The sequence below is a fragment of the Trichoderma camerunense genome (assembly GCF_050948025.1).
Source record: "Trichoderma camerunense strain CBS 138272 chromosome Unknown V8C40scaffold_3, whole genome shotgun sequence".
NCBI lineage: Eukaryota > Fungi > Ascomycota > Sordariomycetes > Hypocreales > Hypocreaceae > Trichoderma > Trichoderma camerunense.
Window position 1 is genome coordinate 1,894,752 of NW_028145367.1, and position 20,260 is coordinate 1,915,011.

Sequence of the window (20,260 nt, forward strand, 5' to 3'; positions counted from 1 at the left end):
TTCAGCCGCTGCCCGCTAACCAGGAGCTTGCAGCATGTTCCCACCCCAACCATTTGAAAAGGGAAATGAAATTCGAATGTCTACCTGAATCTACCTGAATCTACCTGAATCCACCTGAAACTACCTAAAGAGCCAGCCCAAAAAAGCAAAAAAGTCGTCTATCATTAAATGTGTATGAGAAGAGAAAAGAAGAGAAAACACGCCCATATTCGGCTCCCTACTTACTCACTCCATTACCAGGCCTATCCCTTCTAGTGTCTCACAGGGAGAAGAACATGACAGCAACAACGCCACTCAGCAAAGAAAAGACGGACACTCTATTACCTGAAGCAGCTCCTGGGAAAGGAGCAATGGATGACGTGGCACTTGTAGTGATCTCAGGAGGGACGGTAGCATAGCTGGTCGAAGTGATGGTGATGACACCGGTGGCAGCACCTGTAGGAGAGACACTTGTGGTGTGGTGAGTGCCAGTGGTGTAATGGGTTCCCGTGGGATGGTGATGACTTGTGGTGTTCTGAGCGCCAGTGACATTATGAGGAGAACCGGTAGCAAGGGGCCCATGGACCGAATGATGAGCACTGGTGGCCGTATGCGACTTTGTGGTAGAACTGGACACCGGTAGCTTGGCAAAGTTGGCGCACGTCAGCCGTGTTTTGTTCGCATAGTGGACGACGATCGATCGATTGCCAAAGAAGGCCGGGTTGTCGGGCGAAAGAGAGGTGTAGAGGTCAAAGTACTCGGCCACGAACGGATCCGAGATGATCTTGCCATACTTGCCACTCAGATCACCGACCTGGCAACTCTCGGGCTTGGAAGCATCGCAAGCAGGCGTCTCGCCGCGATGATACGGGTCCAGATGAGCCAGGGTGCTCGTACAGTTGCCATTGGTAGCCGGCTCTTCGTGGATGTGGTACACTGCATACAAGGGGGTTTGGTCAGCCACTATTCCGCTGTCGCATCGCCTTTGACTGGGGAAGCAAAAGAAGCAAACAAAACTCACTAAAGGGGCCGCCGCTTTTGGGGAAGTTTTCGAATTGGACTCTGAACCTGACGCCCTTGCCGCCAGGAGCAGCCACGGCGGAAACAGAGCCCTTGACGTTGCCCGCCAGATCAGCGCCGGCGAAGAAGGGCTTTTTGGGTAGAGTGGCCTTGTATTCGACGCTTTGAGGATTGCCGGTAACGACGGGGGCATCTTTCTCTGCGACGCAGCTCGACACGGCGAGAGAAAGAATAGCAAAAATTCTAGAGGCTCGCATTTTAGAGGTGAAGAGAGGGAAAGTTGATGATTTTCGGTAATGTAACGAATGATATCAAGTATTATTGGGATAACTTGGATAACTTGTATAACTTGGTGCTGTTGGCCATATAAGTATGATACGATAAGTGAAGAGACAAAGAAGAAAGTGGCAAAGCAGCCAAGTGAACAGGGAACCGCCAAGCAGTTATATGTCTGAACAAAAAGACGAACAAGAAGACAAGCAAGCAGAACATGAGTGAACATCAAAGCAAGGTAAGGGCAGACAGTTCAGAGACAGCTCTTTGCTCGAGACATTCAGGGCATCCCATCCTCCATCCCGACAAGATTCATGCACGTACCTGACTTTCGAGTCCAAGCCCTTTCGTCTCTTCCCACCCTCGGTAGCAAATAGTGGCAGGCAAGGTTACTTGGAGGCGGGATTGTAGCGAAGTGAGACAGCAATCGATGGTCTCGCTCTCGCTTCGTGGTCAATGAACAGGGCTGTTTGCGTCCTTGATATACTCCTAAATGGTCCGATCTGTGATCCGATATATTCTCGACGAAAATGAATGAAAAAATGCGAACTGTTTGTTTGTCTGTTCGTTTGTTCAAAATCTGTTGGTAGCCGGCTCCCACAGAAACACACACTCGTACACAAGAAATGAAAAAGAAAGGGACCTTGCAGCAGCAGCAGAAACAACAAAGAGAGATTGGAACACAAAGGCGTTGTTACATCTACCACCCATTCATTCCCTTTTATATTCCCAGGCCCTCTCAAAACACATCCCATCAGCACTGCCATTGTTTCACACCCAACAACGCAGCGGAAAATACGTGCTGGACTGCCGGCTTCCGGTCAGCGCCCATAGCCTGCCTACTGTTGAAAATAGTACCAGTACATTGCCCCCAAACGTTGCGAGGCCACGACGGCTGGTTGGGCGGGCGAGGGCAGCCGATGCGACTCGAGATTTGCGCAAGGGAGCCCCCCTGGCTGGATGAGATTGATAGGCGGCCAGCCGAGCCGTGATGCGACACTGGGTGGGCCGGCTCAGCCTAAAAGTGCTTCCTTTAGACAGGGATGAGTGCGTGCTGTAAGTCAAGCAGCAGCCGCATAAACCCGTGCATCTCTACTGTATTCTCGTATTCTGTAGTATGTAGTGAGTGGTAGCAGTGAGTGGCTGTGGTCTGTTGCCGTGTTGCTTAGAGGGAGAGGGTATGTAGGTTGCCTCTTTACCACGCCTTTGGCTGGCAACGGCACTTACACCAGTGCAAGATGGATTTCGCCGCGAAATTTCGAATATCTCGCCTCATCCACTTTGTGAAACAAGCAATTGCAGCTTCGCCACTAAGCCCTGCTAACGGCCATCTTCTTCCAACGATTTTCATGAGATTTTGTACAACAATAAGCCTGGATTCATACATGGCTATCCCTCTCAGCCCCATCAGAGCCTACCAGCACTCACTTTCTACCTCTTCCTGCCTCATACACACGCGGTCAAACGAAACTTGGCCAATGCAAGAAACATCAAAATAGCCCAGTAGATCAAACAGATGCATGCAAATCAGCCGCTGAAAGACAACATCTCGTTTCAAAGTGCCGCATTTCCGAAGATGGCAGCAAAGCAGAAGAGCAACGGTCTTATAAACGCAGTACGTACTTGCGTACCTAGGGCGCTGGGCGCTTAAAGATGGGCGAGGCCGCCATTTCCGCGCGCCTACCAACGGAGTCCAGTATAGCACCCCGAAACCTCGCCGCCTAACATCCCAGGCCACAAACTCACCTCCCGCACCGCGCCGGCGTATTCTCGGGTAGCTCCCGTGCTATCAACTTTGGCAGGTACCTAGGTAGTTGCGCCATTGGAATCTCGAAGCTACGCAACTCTGCATATTCGCCAGCCTCGGAGAACACAACAAAACTACGGAGCTTTTACACGGAGCTCTTTTGGTGTTTATTCTCTCCCCTTTCCTTCCTTTCCTTTTGCTCCTCTTCGCTTTTCGTTTTCCATCCCCTTCCGAAGGGAATCGCCGAATTATTCGTCCCGTCTTCTGATTCGCGTGTCGACTCGCACGCCCCAATTCGCCCATCATGAAGCCCGTCGTTAGTTCAATGCAAGCTTGGTCGTGGTACGTCAAACAGTCTTCGGCATGATATTTCCGTCTCTCGCGAAACAGCACCCGAGCTACAGCAAGAGGTTTTACTGGGGAAAGATTCAAGCTAACAATTTGTCTCGTGATTCCGACAGCACCGTCATCTCCTTCTTCGCAATCATCATCCTCAGCGTCCTCGCCCTCCTCTACCGCTCCAACCACGAGCAGCTCATGGGTAGCACCAACGACCCTACCGACGGCAAAGCCGTCTCTCGCACCGTCTTCACCGCCGTCTTCGTCTACATCGTGCGTTTTTCTTCTCTCGACACTTCGAACCGGGTGGCTCAAAATGTGTCTGGTTTTCGCTAATTTTGCTCAGGGATTCTTTGTGTTTTGCGGTCTACAGGGCATGCTCCACGTCCGAGAGAATAGAAGGGGCGCGATTTCTTTGTGAAACCGAGCGGATCATTACGACGAAGAGCAGCAGCAGCAAACGGGCGTTTTTTTGGAAGTCTTTTCGTTTCTTTGGTCATTCGATGTTTGCTTCTGGCCTGATGCGAGTGTTTTTTTCTTTTCCAACTGGCGGAAGATTGCATTGGGCGACGGTTGTACGGTACGAGGCTGAGCAGTACGGCTTGCCGGGTGTAACATGATAGGGGAAAATGAATATTTTGATGTTCATGCTATTAGATTATATGGGGGTCCTCTCAGCTGATTAATCTATGAAACCAGCTTCTTGTTGATCGAATCACTTTATATAATATCAATGCTTGAGACTATCACGATGTCTACTTCGAGCACGAGCGTAATTCTGGCCTCGTTGCTATATCTAGGAATTGACTTAATGGAGTGCCTTTTTCAAAGGTTGCTAAGGTAGCTTAGTAGAATCAGCATATCAGCTCAGTTCTCAACAGCAACCACCAAAATGAGTATATGCAAAAATGAAAGATTAGTTCGTCATGTAGCTTTGCTGGCACGGCACACAAAAAAGATAGGAGCACAACAGCGCCGTTGCGCTTCATCATGACACAAACTCAAGCTCGATAGAAGTCATACTTGTGTCGTGATCCTGGTTAGCATCGCAGAGGTAACAACAGCATCACAAAATAAGAGAAATGAACGCCGGACCAAAGCAAGCAAGAGAGAAAAATTCTATTTTCATGGCTCGCTGAGCGTAAGATTACACACAGGGCAGTTCCGCCGAGGATGGCAAAAGCTGCTGTAGTTGTCGTTGACCATCGGAAGAGTTGATCATATAATGAACATGCATACCCCCAGCACGGTAATTGAGCGTTTTGCCCGCTACGTCGACACCACTTTTCTTTCTTTCTTCAGCTCCTTCCTTGGTTTCGGGCATGCTTCGTCGGGTGTATGATTCATATTGTTTCAAGGAACATTTATTTCAGCTTGGACCACAGCTTAGGGGCGGCGCATGCGGTAGCGCAGTGAGCAAGGTGGAAGACTAAAGAGCTCAAGTTAGCCAGCAGAACATATAAAATCGTGAGTCATAAATCATAATGATGAAGTCGCCGTGCAGCACTCATGCGATTCATGACAAACAATGGGGGAATATGAGTGAGCCACGTACACTCCTCGACGCAATCCTCCTTGGCCTCGCCCTCGCTCTCCTGCTGGTGGACTCGCTCAACGCACTCGTCGAAGTGGTGCTTGGCGGGGGAGCACTGGGGAGAGTTCTTGCACTCTGTAAAAAAACACTCCGTGTCAGCAAATAGCGCCCATAAGAAAGACAATTGTCGCTAGCATCCGGATGCGCATGAAAAGCGGAAATGCCTCGCCCCGCACCGCGGCCGCGGGTTTCCCTCAAAGACGACATTGCGCAAAAAAAAAAGAACAAGACGGGGGGATGGAGCAATTGACGAACCTTCCTCGAGCTCCTCCTTGGGGTCCTTGATCTCCTCCTCGTCCTCCTCTTCCTCTTCCTCCTCGTCTTCCTCGGCGGCGGGTTCCTCCTCGGGCTCGTCCTTGGTCTCCTCTACGCTGGCCTCGGGAGCCTCCTGTGATGTGATCAATCAGCCCCAAGATCCATTGAAAACAGAGCTCTCATGCAGGAATGGGACTACACTTCGACAGCGCAGAGCCATTTGACCGCTCATCCTGTTTTTGCCACAAAAAAAAGACCAGAGGCCAAATGGCTGCAGAGCTGCCCAAGTGTATTTTTTTCGGTCCTTCATGCCGCACACATCCCACCTACCTTGGGTTCCTCAGCCGGAGCTTCGGCCTCCACAACACTCCATGGCGTCACCGCCTCAACAATCTCGGAGAAAGCGTCCCAGATACCCATTGCGATGGTTTGGCGAGTGGTGATGTCGCCGTGTGATCGGTTTCCGTGTGCGGTATCGTACGGTTTTGGGTGAGCGTATTGGCAGATCGGGAGCTGTCGGTCAAATTCGCGAAAAGCTGATCCGGAATTGAGGCATTTTGATTGGCCCGACCCGGCCGGCTAAAGTCACGGGATATGTCACATTACTTTCATCTTTGTCAGCCAAAAGCCAGGCAAGCTAGCTGTGGTAGCGTCGGGAGGTTATTGGCAGAGCTGGGGTTGCCCTTTTTGGCTGATCCTCACTCAAGGACTGGGGGGTTTAAGATCTCCGATCAGCTGGGGGGCTGTATCACCCCCTTACATCCACAGCCATGACAACGGAAGACGTGACGCCGTGTGCAAAGTGAAACGTCAACGAGAAGATATCACACAAGGGTGGGACAGATGCAACGTCTTCAAGTAGTGAATCCCAAAAACAAAAATTGGCATTTCATCAAGCCAGACCCTGCAACTGTAGGGTCTGGCGGGCTCTAATAAACCCCCTTGTCCATCTGTAATAATAAACCCATGGTTCGAATATAATAGTACTTGTACTTCCGGCGCCATCCAAATCCATCCAAAAGCAACATATTACGGCGACTAAACCGAGCTGTTCAAGTTGGTCCATTCCACAGAGAAGCAAGCGCAAAATCACAACAGAGATTGTTCGTAGTCTCATTAATCGTTTCGCCCAGGCTTGGCTTCGCTACGGAGCACGCAAATTATTCCGTCTATTCTTCTTCGGCACCACGGTCGACCTCACCACGAATGTGGTCTTCCAGTCGGTTACTGAGTTGCTGGGCTTGCGCCTCGTCGTAGTTTGGCGGCGGCTCATTGGGAGCACGGCGGCTTGCGGAGCTGTCTGAGCGGTTCGGTGGTGGGACGGCCAGCTGGTCCGACGACGTCGGCTCCTGGCGGCCACCCTCGGCCTCGTAGGCAGGCAGAGGTTCGTCTGGAACGCTGCCGTCCAGCTCCCTGCGCATTTCCTGCCATTGGAAGAGACGCTCTCGCAGGCCAATGTAAGCCTCGTTGAACTCGATCATGCCGCCATCCGAGAAGGTAAATTTGACCTCAACGCGAGGCAGTTCGGGCGGAATTCCACCGCCTGACACGGGAATACAGTCTGATTTCCAAACCCATCCCCACCACATGGACGAGGAGGTGGTTGAGTCTTGGAACTTTAGGATGGGAGCGCTGAAGGATTCGAACTTTGGCTCCTGAGTTGGCTTTGCCGGGAGGTAGATGATCTGCCAGGCACATTAGCATACACAGGCGCCCAGGCCATACGGAGTCGTTTCTTAAAGGCTTCACCAACCCGCTTGCTGGTTAGGAAAAGCGCTCCCTTGTCACTCTTGCGCTGGAACGGGACGCAGCGAGCTCTTAGCTCCGGGGGGACAGACAGTTCGCATGATATGCGCGAATCGAGCTTGTACAGGATTGATTCATTCTGCAGCTTCACGAATCCGCCCTGGTTGAGCATTACCCAACTATCGGCATTGTCAGGATCGATCGGCCGCGGGGGAGGTGCGCTCGTGGCGCTCGGGATAAGATAGTCATGAGGATTGTTCATCGTGGGGCGGGGCCCAGGCACATGGTTCCATGAACCTCTGGGCTCGACAGCGGGGCAGAAGGAAGCCGTTGACCAGAACAACTTTCTGGCAGGCGAGCAAAAGGCAAACGATGCGGAACAGACGTGATGGAGGAGGTGGATATGGACAGGTAGGTAAAGGCAAGGTAAGGTAAAGGAGAGGCTCAGCAGAAGAGAGAGGACCGGAGACGAAGCTAGCTTGCTCCTGTATAGGAAGGCAGACGAGCAAGAATAAGAAGAGAGAAGGGGGAAGACGAGAGAGGAAGGAGAGTGATGAGAAGATTAAATAGTCTGGAGGACTCGAGCCAGGCGACGTTGAAGCCGCGCCAGCTGCAATGATTGGGAGGCACCGGACGACAAAGATGGAAAGGGGACAGTGAACAAGAGATGCGGCAGGATGGGGACAAGGGAAACGAGAGAAAAGAGACGGGACGAAGGCGGCTCGCGAAGGAGGCTTACTTTATTGACATTGTTTTTTTTTTCTCTCCGACAAGGATTATTCGAGCAAACCCTAGCTCCTATCCGGATCGCTGGGCTAGAGCAGCTCGATGGACCGTCCACGTACAGGCACGCCGTGCAGCAGCAGTGCAGCCGGTGTGTTCTGTGTCTGTCCTGGTCTGTCCTGTCCTGGGTTGGGCTGGCAAGCTGGGAGGTGCTGGAGCTGGTACTAGCAGGAGATCTCGCAAGCGTCGTCTCGACAGACCCTGTTCAATGTCTGCTTGCCAGTGTGGTGGGGCCGGCGCAGGCGCTCAACGTTGGGCGGCCCAAACGGGGGAGAAGAAGGCGACAGGACCAAAAGAGGAGAAGGGGAAGAAAAAAAAAAAGAGTGGCTGGGGGTGTGGGCGTTGGAAGCGTGTTGTGACGAGACGACCAGAAGCAAAAAAAATGGAAAAAAAGCGACGAGTGAGTGAGGAGAAAGGCAAAAGACGGAGCCAGAGAGGGGTGTGGGGGGAAAGAAACTGCACAGCGGCGCCTGGGCCTTGGATGCTGCTGTGTAAGGTGATCTGTCAGGCGGCAGGCTGGAGAGGACGGGCGTATGTAATCCGCGGCGCGGTTGGTGCTAATTCGGGGCACAAGACGAGTTGAGCGTTGCAGTAATCCATCAATTAGTACTAGATTTAACAGATGGACAGTTTGAATTTATTGAAGAGTACGAGTACATGCTTGGTACCTGTACAGGTGATATGAGTGCTCGTACGTATTCTACTCGGTATTCACGGAAACTCCCCTCTCTCCGTCAAACGATAGACTGAACTGAATCAGCGCTGGGGGCCTGCACAAGTCATTGAATGGATGGATCAATGGGAATTATCTGGCCTGGCCTGGCTGGAGCAAGGATTCCCGAGCTATCCACAAAAGATGCACACGGAGAACGGCGCAGCTAGGTACGGCAAGCATCTTGGCGGATTCTCGCTGGCACTAGCACGAAATGGTCTTGAGCAGCAGTGTTAGTCTACAGCATCAATTGAGTTGTCTGTCTTTGTTGTGACAACTTAAAAGGTTCGATGGATGCTTCGTACATGCATGCTTGCAGAGACAAGAGTCACAAGTACATGTACACTCCATGCCTTGGACACGAGTTGCTTGATGCTCTGGATGGGCACCAAGTTCAATGCTGTAGAGGTTGCAAGCTCATACATATGACACCACTTCATTGCAATCTAGCTCCAGGCAGATACATAGATATCTAGTATGAGTAGATTAGTAGATGCCGGACTCTGCCGTAGCTCGCCTGTCGCAAACAATTGACGACTCGCCTTTTAACCAAGGGTGCTACCAAAGTCCGGGTACAGGACAAGGCAGGGCCCCTTACCGCCTCCACTTCTTTAATAGCGGCTGAGAGGGTACTAGCCTTAGTGCCTGGTCCAAGGATCCATCGCCAGCATCGAACCTTGCTGCGTTCCACCGACTTGTGTCTGTCTTCCTTGCTGTTGCTGGACTGGACTGTGCAGGACAGTAATTGCTTCTCCGTAACACTAGAAGGTAGACGAATCATCAATCCAATCAATTGGCCCTTGGTAAGTATGCCTGCTGGAAAAGACGGACCCCCCCCCCCTCTCCCGCTGCCGTTGCGACAAGAAGCGACCAGCCGTACGATACACTCAATGGCTCAATCTGGTGATAAGATGCTGCGACGGTAGTGAGTGCGCCTGTGGCATATGACAACCCAGCCCAGCATATTGATCTGCTGCTCTTCTCCAACTCGGCCAGCAGCGGCCCATTGAGTGCTGAGAGGAATCCCATCTCCATCCCTGCCCGTCGCACAACACCTGCTCAAATGCAAAATAGCAATTGACATGTAATAAAATACTGACACCAAGGATCCATTGTCTCCCACCTATCGGCAGCGTGTACCACCTCTCACTGCCTTGGCTGCTCCATCAACCATGACTTAGCAATAGCCCAATTTGCCCACAAGCAAAAGCACACAGCCAAGATGGGTTATGTTGATACACTCTCAGGACTAAGAAGCAAGGTGCTCCATATGGAAGCGACTAGCAATGCTCAATCTTCTGTATAAAGCATAGCCCTGACAGCTCAGACCGACACCGCGAGCGGCTGCATGTGGTCAGCTCCCCTCCCCTAAAAACACTTCGGCCCTGGTACCTACTTCGTACCTTTGCTAGCAGATTAGCGCCTGCAGGACAGCCACGCTTCTGCTCCTCCCGGCTTCCATAGGCCAGGGCTAGGGGGGACCGGCCCCATAGCTCGTTTCTGCCCGCCACTATAATGGCTGGAGACTGCTGATCAGTCGATAGGCCTGTACAACCTTAATTCGATTCTCGCCGTTCGACGACACGCGCTCATGTGTCATCGAAGGCGCGGGCTGTTGGGCATTCTTTTCTTCACCGGTTGCAACAGTCGAGTCTGCCCGCCGTTGGGGCCTCTGACCTCTCCATCTACACGCCCCCTCTTCCTGACTCGCCTCAGTCAGGCGATCTCACCACGGCCAGCAGCCCTTGTACATGAAGGCCCGCGTCTCCGCGACGCAGAGCCTGCATCATCTGGCTCGATGCGCGCCAGCTAAGACTGGAGAACCACGCGGGAGCTAACAGGTGAACGCGCAGCTTGTGCAGCACCTCGATACAAGGATTATCGTCTTGACAATTGGTCGACTCGCTGGATGGGGGTGGCAGCCGTCGCGTGGCCAATGGCGACTGGTCCTGACCCTGCAAACCATGCCTTTCGGAGTGGTGTCGAGCTTACCCCGTATGTACTCCTTGCATTGCCTAGAGCCTCTCTTTGACTGTTGTCACTTCGAGATGTTCGAATCGGGGATTTACCTTGGGGCGATGGGCGATTACTCCGAAAGGTTAGTCAAGTGTTCAGGGGGATTTAAAGAGGCGGGGGGGAAAGGGGGCGTGGTTTGGGATAAGTCTGGGGGAGACGATCACACATGGCATCAAGCCTAGGCAGCACGGAGTTAAAGTAACAATGGCCAACGGACCCGACTCGCCGGCTCTGCGGCTGTTGGCTCCATTCTCCTCGTGACATTGCAACTCCAACTCTCCGTACAAAAAGCATTCGGTAATACATGCCACCCAGATCGAGGGGGGTATGAGTAACGGTGGCAGTGGCAGCACCCGGGGCCTTGCGATACGATACTTGCATATGCATGTCCAGCTATGAGACATCCATCGAATGTCCTCGTCATATTTTCTGTGCTGTGCGTTCGTCACCTTGCCAATCGTTGTGGAGGTCATTCGGGCACACTCATGTCCGCAAACGGCGAATTGCATGGAAAAGCATCGAATGAGCGGCAGTAACAACTTGGCTTTGCAGGGCAGATGGGGGGAAGAATAAGAATAGCAACAATGGGCTAAATGACGGTGGGCACACGAGATGCGAACTGACATCCTGTGTATCCCTCAAAATCCTGATTTGGGCTGCATATGCTTTTGGTTGCTTGCCCTGGCTAGTTGGCGACGGGGGGCACAGCAGATTTTGTTACGAGATGCTGTGCATGGCCTTCGCGTTACCACCAATGTGTGCCCCGCGCGAAGCACAAGGGCTCCCACGGACTTACTTCCTGGATCCCGGTAAGATGTAGGTGACGTACTATAAGTGTGCAGTTGAGCTTCAGTTGAGGCGAATTAACGCGCCTGGAGCAGCCAACAGCAAGAGTCGGTGGCTTGTCTTTGTATGCGGCTTTGCGTCGTTGTAATGATGGGAGGGGGTCAGAGGAGGAAAAAAAGGGGGGGGGGGGCGCGCGGGGGGGCGGGAGACAGCATGGAAGAGTCTGGAGGCACACGCCCACCACCAAATCGGTCATCGATCTAATGCCTGCCAAGTAGCGTTGATGATGCTGGTCAAGTCTGTGAGATCTATCCAGTGGAATTATCACATACAGGTACTGATAACCACTTCTACTGACTGGATACTCTATGCACCCTATGTACGTTAGTATACATGTGATGTGTTTGGTAAGTCAATGGATTCTTCTTGGGGCCATTGGCCTGCTGCTGCTGGGCGTACGACTATCCGTTTCTCCAGATTGCAACATTGATGCCCTCGACGTGGCCCTGGGGTTGGCTGGATCTGCAGTTACATTCAAGCATCAAGCTCTGCTACTCTGCTAGTCCGACCCTGGTATCGGCTGCGCAAGGGTAAGCGAGGCCCCAGCATCCAGCCATTCGGTGACGGCTATTTTCGTTGCCTGCTTCTGCCAGTCTCGTCGCTGTCATTGTGGCAGGCTGTGATTCGCATTTGGGCCCCCCTGTCGCATCTGACGAGTTCAATACATACGGCAGAAAGGCCTTGCCTTGCCTCTTCCGTACAGTCGTGCCTTTGCCCCTCTGGCGCCGGGTCGGAGAGGCTCCGACTGGCCCACGAATCCCGCAGAAGTCAGGCGATATAATGGACGAGATGCTGCTCACTCACACTCGTATATTACAAGTACAAGTGTTTTACTGCGCTGCAATCGTCGATCGAGATGCCAGAGTTCAATAGTTGCAGTTCGACACCTTGACACCTCATCTTTTTTTCGCCGGCTTGTCACGGCATCAGCATCACGTTTCACACAGATCCAGCTCTCAGCCCGCCACCATCTCCCAACGCACATGCTGCTAGCTCACCGGTCACAATAGGGCGCTTCTTCATCCCATCACTCCCGTCGCTCCCGCCTCCCCTAGGAGGTTTGCTTGTCGCTTTGACTTCAGCCGACCCTCCATTACCCCTTGCCCTGGCCTCAACTCTGGACGCTGGCTGGAGCGCGGAGAGACGTAACAAATCGGGGGAGTCGCTTCGTGTCCAGCCTCACCATGCATGTCTAGGATCCTTCACGCAGTTCTCGTATTAACCGTTTCCCTGGCGTTCCGCTTGTTCTTATACTGCTGCTGCTTCTGCTTCTGTTGTCACCCATTGTGCGCCTTCCAAGGAGGGAAATGCACGATCCTGCGATTAGCGCCATCCACGCCCGTCTTCCAGGCAAATTGGTGTGAGAAGGCTCCTCGTTAAGGGGGTCCAAGGTAGCACTCCCAGCCTCAGGTGGTAAGTAGTTGTCTGGTCGCTAAGAGAGTGAGCATGAAGCTACTGTATTGTACATGTTCGTATTGTATCAGCCCCACGAGCAAGGCCCTCGATCCCACGTCCAGGCAATTCAGGCACAAACTCTGGATGCAGCTCCCATGGGGCCAACCGTAACCAATGTGGCATCATCTGCAGGACCGATTGCCCGACAACTCTCCAAGCCTATCGAGCCCCCCTCTTCCACCGAATTCTGCCAGAGGGGAGCCAGAGGGGATATGCAGAGGTGCTTGTACATGCTGGCCCAGCAGGCCGTACGGGATGGTACGGAGCCTGATTGGGCGGCCCGGGCTATTACGGCGGCTCCCGTTTCTGCTCCTCCGGTCAGGAAGAGAAGAGAAGAAAAAGCCCCACTGCTGCAACCCCCACCGTGGAACGGCCGCTGGACTCTAGCTTTGCTTGGGGCTTTGTTTCTCGTCCAGGTTCTTTCTTATTCTCCTGGTCTGTTCTGCAGGCACTGTAGACTCGGAGACTGGGGGATAATGGAAGAACGAGGACAAGGCATGGAAGCACGGAGAACCTGAGAGACTGGCCATGCCGTCCGTGCTGTGTCTCAGCCATCCCACCAGATGCCGATGGCTGGCTGCTGTGCAACTCGACTCCTTGTGCGATACATGAATGCTACCTGCAACTTGAATGTATTAGTAGGCATACGAGTACAGCCGTACTGTATGGACGCCACATGCAAATGGGACTGGACTGGACTGGCCTTATCCACAGCTCCATCCGGTCAACAACTGACGTAGCTCCAATTGACACATGCCGCTTGGCGGACGACAATCAGTGCCGAGCATTGCCCACGGCTCAACTCGACTCGGCTGTATTCAACTCGACTCTCATTGACAAGCTGCTGCGTCTACATGCTATTAAGCTACTATACCTGCAGTATGTGTTAATATGTCTCATTAGTACCAATTCAGCACAGTCTATCTATATCTTACCTGTACGCGTACCAAGAGTTGAGTTGTATTCGTACACCTCAGCGCTTCCTCCAATTGCCGCCGCCGCTAGGTATTTCCGCTTCCAGTTCCATGCTTCCCTCAGCCCGCCAGCCCTCCATCGCTCCTGCCTGCCCCCCGACCTGCCATTGTCTGCTGGCCCGGTCCTACCTGCCTGCTTTGCCCGCCTGCTTTACCTTGCCTACCTGTTTTCCTTCCTGCGTCCCTGCGTCCCTGCCTGTCTAGCTCGCCACAAAAACCGGCCGCCTGAGGCATCATCATCCAGCGTCCAGCCCCCGAGGCAGGCACGAATCATCTGCACCGCTTGCCCTGGTCTGTGGCGACTCGGTCAAGGTAACCCGGCCTGGCCCAGCCTCAACTGCTCATCTCATTTCCACTTCTTCTTCGCATCACCACCGGCCTCAACCCACCCCCGGGCCCTTTGAGTTGGTTGCGCTCACCGACTTATTTCTCGCCCCTCAGGTGCTTCTCATTCGTGCGTTCCGCGCTCCGATAACTCGGCCGACTCAGCCCGACTACGGCGAGACAAGCCCCGACAGGACACGACAGGACACGACAGGACACGACAGGAGAGGAGAGCTCCTTGACTCACCAGCAAAGTTGCTGTAAATAGCACCAGACTTGGTGCTGCATATCCCCCCGGACCCCGTAGCAGTGGCGGCAGAAGCCTCCGTCAGTTTTCAGCGGCCAGCCCTTGTTTTGATATTTGGGCGGCTTTGGTGTCACATGCCAGCGTGAGATCGTCCCCCTTCGATAGATATCAAAATACCGGACATCATAGCACGCACGCCATGGCCCAGTCCCAGCCGTCGCCGCTTTCCAGCAGCATCATTGCGCAGCTCGAAAAGTACTCGGCGTGTGATATCTCTGACGCCCTGCTGAAGCTCAAAGTTCCCGGTGCGGGCTACATTGCCGACCTCGTAGCTTACAGCCCGCAGCAGCAAGCGAGCCAAGCCACTCAGTCACGGGTCACCGTCGCTCCTGTATTCACAGTCTTGTTTGCTGCAAAGGGGCAGCAGGCAGGCCTTAGCGAGGGCGGTGGCAGCCTCCCGCCGCAAAACATCCCCAAGGACGTCCATTGGGCTGATTTGGCCGAACCTGGCACCTTTGCCGTGCTCAAGCAGCCTCCGGGTCAAACAAACGCTGTTTGCGGCGGTATCATGGCTCTCAGGATGAAAGTCCGCCAGGTAACAGGCATCATCGTTGCCGGAAGAGTGAGAGACCTGGACGAGTTGAGAAGCACCAATCTGCCTGTAAGAACCCCTCACCATCATTCCCCGTTCCCTCCCTCAGCCCCCTGCAACCTGATGTGAGCACGCCCCTTCCTTCCTCTTCTTCCTTGGCGCTCTCAACTCCTTGACACACCTCCCCCCCTGGGACGAGCTCTTTTTCACCAACCTAAGCTTTGCAGATCTGGGGCTACGGCACCTCCACCGTAGGATCTGGCGGCGGAAGCGTGCCCTGGGCGACCCAGGTGACGGTCCAGGTCAATGGGGTCGACATCAACCCAGGCGACGTTGCTTTCAGCGACCCAGGCAACGGAGTTGTGATTATTCCCCGAGATAAGATCGATCAGGTTCTAGAGCTGTTACCTGGTCTTGTTGCTGCGGATGGCAAGGTAAAGGAAGACGTTTTGAAGGGCATGTCGGTCTATGAAGCGTTTAAGCTGCATCGGTGAGACGAGCAGCAAGTCAGTGGGCTCAGAGCGAGGGTAAGGTAAGTTTCTTCTGAAATGATATAGAATACTCAGGAGTTCCACTCCCCCCCTCTTCTACTCTTACCGGAGCATCCTATTTTGGAATAACTTGGTTACGAAAGAATTCTTTAAATCTCATGAGTTGGGAGCAAAGCTTGTTGGCTCAAATTTCGTTAATACCTATAGATGAAGTTGGCCCGCAGGCTTAGTCGTGTCATTAATTCATGAACATGCAATCATACAGAAGAACCCTTGCCCCAATGTTTCAACAAAAGAGAGAACAAAAGAAGAAGAAGAAAAAGATGATCCTTGCCACTACCCAATATTTCTCCACCTCAACCGGGTTTTGTTGTTGCCCCATGAGTTCAGGGAGAAGGGGGTGAGACGCCAGCAATAAAAAATACCCCCATTGGCAATCTTCTCTGATTGTTTAGTTTTTTTTTTCTTGCATATAATTTTTTCTTTGTCCTTGAAGGCGGTTGTTTTTGTTGTTTTTTTACATCGTCGGAGAACATAGAGCCACGTCAACATCTTGCAGACGGGGCGCCTTCTTTTGTCCAACACGTAAAAAAACAGCTCCCCATCATTTGCCTCATAACCAACCATCCTGTGGAGGCGGCTGTGGTGTCTTCTTTGAGCTAAAGTTGAGCTTGGGCATGTCGAGCTTTGGTGCCGGCTCTTCAACCTTTTTTCGCGGAGAGCCAGACTTGACCGGGGACCGAGCATCAGCAGGCGGCCCGTATCGCACGTCTTTAACGTCCCATCCGTCCTCTGCGGCGGCGGCCACCCAGGTCCTCAGGCCGGTGTGGACGCTGCCGTAAAACTTCTCCTTGCACAGGCGCAGGCTGCCGCCCATGCAGCGCTCCCAGCCCGAAATTCGAAGGTCGGCTCGAAGGCGGTTCCTGTCGTCGGGGTTCAGAGTGCAGGCCAGGATGGCATTCATCAGGTCCAGGTGAGACGCGAGGTAATTGGTCGCGTCCCACTCCACGCCGCCCACATAAGGGGCAGCGGCCACCGGGGCCTTTTCTTGGGGGAAATGGCGGCGCATGTATGCATACTGCTCGTCGTCGTTGTTGGTAAGACGGCCCATGCCTGCATCGCCTGAGCTGTCCGGGTCGCCCGTCAGCGCCACCACGTTGAGGTGATGGAGAAAGATCCAGAAGACTTCCTTGGTCACGCTGACTACCTCCTTGCACCAGACGCGGTAAGGCCGGTCTTGTCTCATTTCCAAGACGAAGGGAAGCGGTCGAGCTGACTCCTCCGGCTCGGGGTCCCGCAGGTGTCTCAGGACACTCCTAGCTCTGATGACGCGCTCGGCGGACGAGGCGGACTCGATGTACGTATACAGTACCGACGTGACAATATTGCGCGTAGTAAACTCGCTGGGGCCCTTCTTCTCGGGGTCGAAGAGTAGGTGTAGTAGTTTTGGGAAGAGGTCCGCCTGGACCAAGTGGAGATACTCCATGGCCTTTGCCGTGGTGGACAGGGCCTTGAGACAAAGGAGATTCTCGTGGAGGAGAGCATCTTCGTGCTCCTCTCTGTTTATCAGGTTAGACGAATGAAGTCTCAGAGACACAGAGAGAGAGCAGAGTGAAAGAAAGAAAAGGAACATTACGTGACGGGACATGGCGACTTACCTCCATTCCACCTCCATGATGCGATTCAGCAACCCGACGATTTCCTTCATCCCCCCGTGTTGGATAAACTCTTCTATCCAGGCAACGGTCTCGTTCCGCAGCAGCAACCTTAGTTTGTGAAGTTTGCCCACCTCAAACTGCTGCGGTTGGCGCACCTTTCTAAGGTACGCGACATAGTCGGCCGGGCCCTGCTGCATTTTGATCTTGGACAGCAACGTGCTCCCAGTGGACGAGTTGCCGCTCGAAATCGGGCGGTCGCTGGCCACGCTGTCGGCTGACTTGTTTCTGAAATGACGGCCTAGCGTGCTCTCCCCCTTTGTGGACTTTTTCGATGATGAGCGCGCTTTCGACGACGAGCGTGCCTTTGACGTTGAGCGGCCTTGCTGCTGCTCCTTTTCCTTTTTTGCTCGAGAGAATGTGAAGCTTCTGCCGCGATTCCGCTTCGGCTTTTCCTCCTCCTCATCGGAAACGACAGCGGAGTCTTTCGCTGCGGCGGCGGCGGCAGCGGCGGAAGAAGAGGAGGCGGCAGCAGAAGCACCGTTAGTGTTGTTACTGCTGAGGCTGGTTCGCGGACGATCCTGTTTGCGCTCCAACTTGGCGGCTCGCATCTCGGCCCAGTCCTGTCTGATAAACTCCATCTTGATGGTATCGCTCAGGTTCCGCATCTTGTAGCGCTGGTTCTCTGGGATATTTCGACGATCTAGGAGTGCCTCGAGCTGCTTGTTGATGTCCTTGAGGTCAAGGACGTGGCCTGCTGTTGTTGGCGAGCCGCCCCGGGGGGTCGACGTCTCTGACTTGGACCGGCCATGACCGAAGCTGGCAAAGGCGCCAAAGACCTTGCCTCGTTCGCGAATGGACTTGCCCTTTGACGATGCCGACTTTGACCCACTAGGCGATTCCGACTTAATGGACGACTTCTTAATGTCCTGCTGTGACCTGGTGGGATGCATATAAGTACGCGGTCGTTCCTTGGCCATTGAACGCCTCTCAGAGGAATTCCTCGAACTTCTAGTTGGGCTGGGGGGCGCCAAAGAATTCATGGACTCATTGCTAGCGAACTGGGCGTAAACTGGCAGGGTGGCACTGCGCGGCTCATCCGGCGTTCTATTTTCCTTATCCTTTCCCGACTGTATGTCGTCGCCGTCCGTCACCAGCTTGTGCAGGCTCTTGATCGTCTTGGGTCGGCCGAGAAGACCGGTGAGCTTCTCTCCCGACTTTGCCTTCTTGGGGCTCTTGGTCGGAGACGAGTCGCGCGACTTGGTCATGCTGAGGAACAGACTCTTCTTGGTGGGCGATTCGTCGCGACCGGCCGGCTCGACATCTGGTCGGCGTTCGTCTCGCGATTTGCGGGAGGGTCGAGGGGCTGGCTCCAGCTGCTGGTTATGCTGCAGCTCGCCGAGCGCGCTCGGGTTGTGTGAGTGCCTGGCGAAGTTGCCGACGGGCATGATGTTTGAGAACTGGGCCTCCAGGGGCGAAGCTTTGGGCAGCTGCAGGGCGTCGTTTGCGGACTGCTCTCGACGGTGGATGAACTTTAGGACGGACGGCTTCGATCGGTGCCGCGGAGGGCTGAAGTTGGCCGTGGGATTGTTGTAGACGCCATTGCTCGAGGCCATGGCACCCGGCTTGCTGCGTCGAGCAGACCCGGCTCTCTATTATCCTTTCTCTTTTCCTTTCCTTTGCCCCCCCTTTGTTCCTCTCTGTCTGGGGTGCGTGTATCGGCTTCGCGTTGCACAAACCAGGCCGTCCTATGCGAAAAGCTGCCTGTTACACAAACAACAAGACAGGAATTGTATTGATTGTCTCGGATTTGAGTGAGGAGGGGAGAAGAAGAAGTAGAAGTAGAAGAAATGTGGTGGAACAGATACAGGAAGGTAGGTATAGCCGGCTGATACGATGATGACGATGATGACGATGACGCGACAAAAGCTAAGAAGAAGAGAAGAAGAAGAAGAGAAGAAAGAAATAAAAAGAAGCCCTTGACGGGCCAGAAAGGGGAATTTGATGATAGCTTGATGAGTTGGAAGGATGACGGAAGCACAAGCAAAAAGGAAGAAAGCGCGCCGAAAGGGGATGCCTCGAAGCTACGAAAGGCAACGCGGCATTGCAGAAAGGAAGGAAGGCTTTTTGCTTGTGTCTCTCGCTCTCTCTCTTTTTGTCGGGGTGACCCTTTTTTTTGACCAACCTTGTCTTGCCTTGACTTGCGCCTACATGTTCTTTTGCAAGAGTACAAGTACGGGCATTGCGTCAAGTGGAGTAATTGGGGAGGTTCCTTTAGGGGAGCGCCGACCTTTCAGGGAGTCGCGCGGTCGGATTTGCTTTGCTGGGCTGGGGGGGTTGGAAGAGTGGCGGGCTGTTGTTGATGTGGGGGAGGCGGTTGCTGGGGTAACGGGGAGAGGTGTGACCGGGGTGTATTGGTGGGCATGCAAGCATTTTGGGGTCTTGTGCAGTAGTACGTGGATTTTTACTTTGGCTGCTAGTGCTAGAGGCATCCATGGTGGCATGTACATGTGCGTAGGGACTTTTCTTTTCATGCATTGGGTCTGGATAGCTTCAGTTGTATGAGCACATGCAAAGGTTTGTTTTGCTGCCTGTAGGCACAGCCCGTATATACGGGTTAGTAAGAGGACGTAATATAGCTACAACTACGGAGTATAGCGCTGTGCTAAGTTGCCCGTGCTTTTGGGGCGACTAGACCACTACAGTAGAACAACGCGGAACCGGGGGCGGTGCTGTGCCGGGGCTGCGGGTGGGTTGTCCCTGGCGGCGTTTTTGGCGTTGCGGCGCGTGGCGGGCAGAGGCAGAGGGTGCGTAGGTGAGACATGCAGCAAGAAAGATGTGCCGGTTTCTGGGGAAAAACAAAAAAAGGGACAAGTGACGGTGACTTGTGCATGTGTTTTCTTTGTGTGGTTATGGTGGAGAACTGAGGTCTTTTTTCTTGCTTGGAATCTGGGAAACTTTCTTGATATGACATGTGGTGTGTGGATGGACCAGTCGGATGATGCGGTACGTCTTCCGTAGAGCCGTTTTGACTTCTACGCTGGTTGGTATCTTTTTTTTCTTTTTGCCCTTCTTTGGTGGGCTATGATGTACGGTTTGGACAGGGAAGTTTGAAGAGAGAGGCTGGTGAAGAGGCTGGGACGAGTTGAAGATCCCTGCTTGGTGGTTTTTTGTCGAGGTGAGAGTCCAGGCTCTCTTGTGAGGGGGGGGGG

At 53.5% G+C, this 20,260-nt stretch overlaps 7 protein-coding genes across 7 annotated transcripts; 3 read left to right on the forward strand and 4 right to left on the reverse strand.

Annotated features, from left to right (window-relative positions):
- Nucleotides 1-259: 259 nt before the first annotated feature.
- Nucleotides 260-1,256, reverse strand: V8C40DRAFT_262751 (superoxide dismutase; the record flags this gene model as incomplete). The annotated part of the gene is made up of 2 exons (XM_083219390.1): nt 260-915; nt 1,001-1,256. 2 exons carry the CDS (start codon nt 1,254-1,256, stop codon nt 260-262), a joined length of 912 nt encoding a protein of 303 aa, XP_083077268.1.
- A 2,111-nt stretch (nt 1,257-3,367) lies between these two features.
- V8C40DRAFT_236358 (uncharacterized protein) lies at nt 3,368-4,255 on the forward strand. Its single transcript, XM_083214026.1, has 2 exons — nt 3,368-3,631; nt 3,705-4,255. Exons 1-2 carry the CDS (start codon nt 3,383-3,385, stop codon nt 3,777-3,779), a joined length of 324 nt encoding a protein of 107 aa, XP_083077269.1. The 5' UTR covers nt 3,368-3,382; the 3' UTR covers nt 3,780-4,255.
- Nucleotides 4,256-4,297: 42 nt separating this feature from the next.
- V8C40DRAFT_148210 (ubiquionol cytochrome C reductase hinge protein) lies at nt 4,298-5,772 on the reverse strand. The gene is made up of 5 exons (XM_083211274.1): nt 5,538-5,772; nt 5,208-5,340; nt 4,914-5,027; nt 4,721-4,787; nt 4,298-4,585 (listed from the first exon to the last, which is right to left on the reverse strand). The coding sequence occupies exons 1-4, from the start codon at nt 5,625-5,627 to the stop codon at nt 4,723-4,725; spliced, it is 402 nt and encodes a 133-aa protein (XP_083077270.1). The 5' UTR covers nt 5,628-5,772; the 3' UTR covers nt 4,298-4,585; nt 4,721-4,722.
- A 297-nt stretch (nt 5,773-6,069) lies between these two features.
- On the reverse strand, nt 6,070-8,193 carry V8C40DRAFT_236366 (GRAM domain-containing protein). The gene is made up of 3 exons (XM_083214027.1): nt 7,693-8,193; nt 6,961-7,132; nt 6,070-6,892 (listed from the first exon to the last, which is right to left on the reverse strand). Exons 1-3 carry the CDS (start codon nt 7,701-7,703, stop codon nt 6,377-6,379), a joined length of 699 nt encoding a protein of 232 aa, XP_083077271.1. The 5' UTR covers nt 7,704-8,193; the 3' UTR covers nt 6,070-6,376.
- Nucleotides 8,194-10,014: 1,821 nt separating this feature from the next.
- V8C40DRAFT_236368 (uncharacterized protein) lies at nt 10,015-10,579 on the forward strand. Its single transcript, XM_083214028.1, has one exon. The coding sequence runs from the start codon at nt 10,040-10,042 to the stop codon at nt 10,259-10,261; it is 222 nt and encodes a 73-aa protein (XP_083077272.1). The 5' UTR covers nt 10,015-10,039; the 3' UTR covers nt 10,262-10,579.
- Nucleotides 10,580-13,802: 3,223 nt separating this feature from the next.
- Nucleotides 13,803-15,661, forward strand: V8C40DRAFT_236374 (ribonuclease E inhibitor RraA/Dimethylmenaquinone methyltransferase). Its single transcript, XM_083214029.1, is given in 3 exon segments — nt 13,803-14,251; nt 14,262-14,971; nt 15,130-15,661. 2 exon segments carry the CDS (start codon nt 14,510-14,512, stop codon nt 15,394-15,396), a joined length of 729 nt encoding a protein of 242 aa, XP_083077273.1. The 5' UTR covers nt 13,803-14,251; nt 14,262-14,509; the 3' UTR covers nt 15,397-15,661.
- On the reverse strand, nt 15,556-19,355 carry V8C40DRAFT_236377 (armadillo-type protein). Its single transcript, XM_083214030.1, has 2 exons — nt 17,052-19,355; nt 15,556-16,952 (listed from the first exon to the last, which is right to left on the reverse strand). The coding sequence occupies exons 1-2, from the start codon at nt 18,662-18,664 to the stop codon at nt 16,007-16,009; spliced, it is 2,559 nt and encodes an 852-aa protein (XP_083077274.1). The 5' UTR covers nt 18,665-19,355; the 3' UTR covers nt 15,556-16,006.
- Between the last annotated feature and the right edge of the window lie 905 nt (nt 19,356-20,260).

Coding starts and splice junctions, on each gene's coding strand:
- V8C40DRAFT_236358 (XM_083214026.1), top strand. CDS start 3,383: ATGATATTTCCGTCTCTCGCGAAACAGCACCCGAGCTACAGCAAGAGG. Junction 3,632..3,704: donor CCGCCGTCTTCGTCTACATC/GTGCGTTTTTCT, acceptor AATTTTGCTCAG/GGATTCTTTGTGTTTTGCGG.
- V8C40DRAFT_148210 (XM_083211274.1), bottom strand. CDS start 5,627: ATGGGTATCTGGGACGCTTTCTCCGAGATTGTTGAGGCGGTGACGCCA. Junction 5,341..5,537: donor CTCCGGCTGAGGAACCCAAG/GTAGGTGGGATG, acceptor ATCACATCACAG/GAGGCTCCCGAGGCCAGCGT. Junction 5,028..5,207: donor CAAGGAGGAGCTCGAGGAAG/GTTCGTCAATTG, acceptor GTTTTTTTACAG/AGTGCAAGAACTCTCCCCAG.
- V8C40DRAFT_236366 (XM_083214027.1), bottom strand. Junction 6,893..6,960: donor TTTTCCTAACCAGCAAGCGG/GTTGGTGAAGCC, acceptor TGTGCCTGGCAG/ATCATCTACCTCCCGGCAAA.
- V8C40DRAFT_236368 (XM_083214028.1), top strand. CDS start 10,040: ATGTGTCATCGAAGGCGCGGGCTGTTGGGCATTCTTTTCTTCACCGGT.
- V8C40DRAFT_236374 (XM_083214029.1), top strand. CDS start 14,510: ATGGCCCAGTCCCAGCCGTCGCCGCTTTCCAGCAGCATCATTGCGCAG. Junction 14,972..15,129: donor TGAGAAGCACCAATCTGCCT/GTAAGAACCCCT, acceptor TAAGCTTTGCAG/ATCTGGGGCTACGGCACCTC.
- V8C40DRAFT_236377 (XM_083214030.1), bottom strand. CDS start 18,664: ATGGCCTCGAGCAATGGCGTCTACAACAATCCCACGGCCAACTTCAGC. Junction 16,953..17,051: donor ATCATGGAGGTGGAATGGAG/GTAAGTCGCCAT, acceptor CCTGATAAACAG/AGAGGAGCACGAAGATGCTC.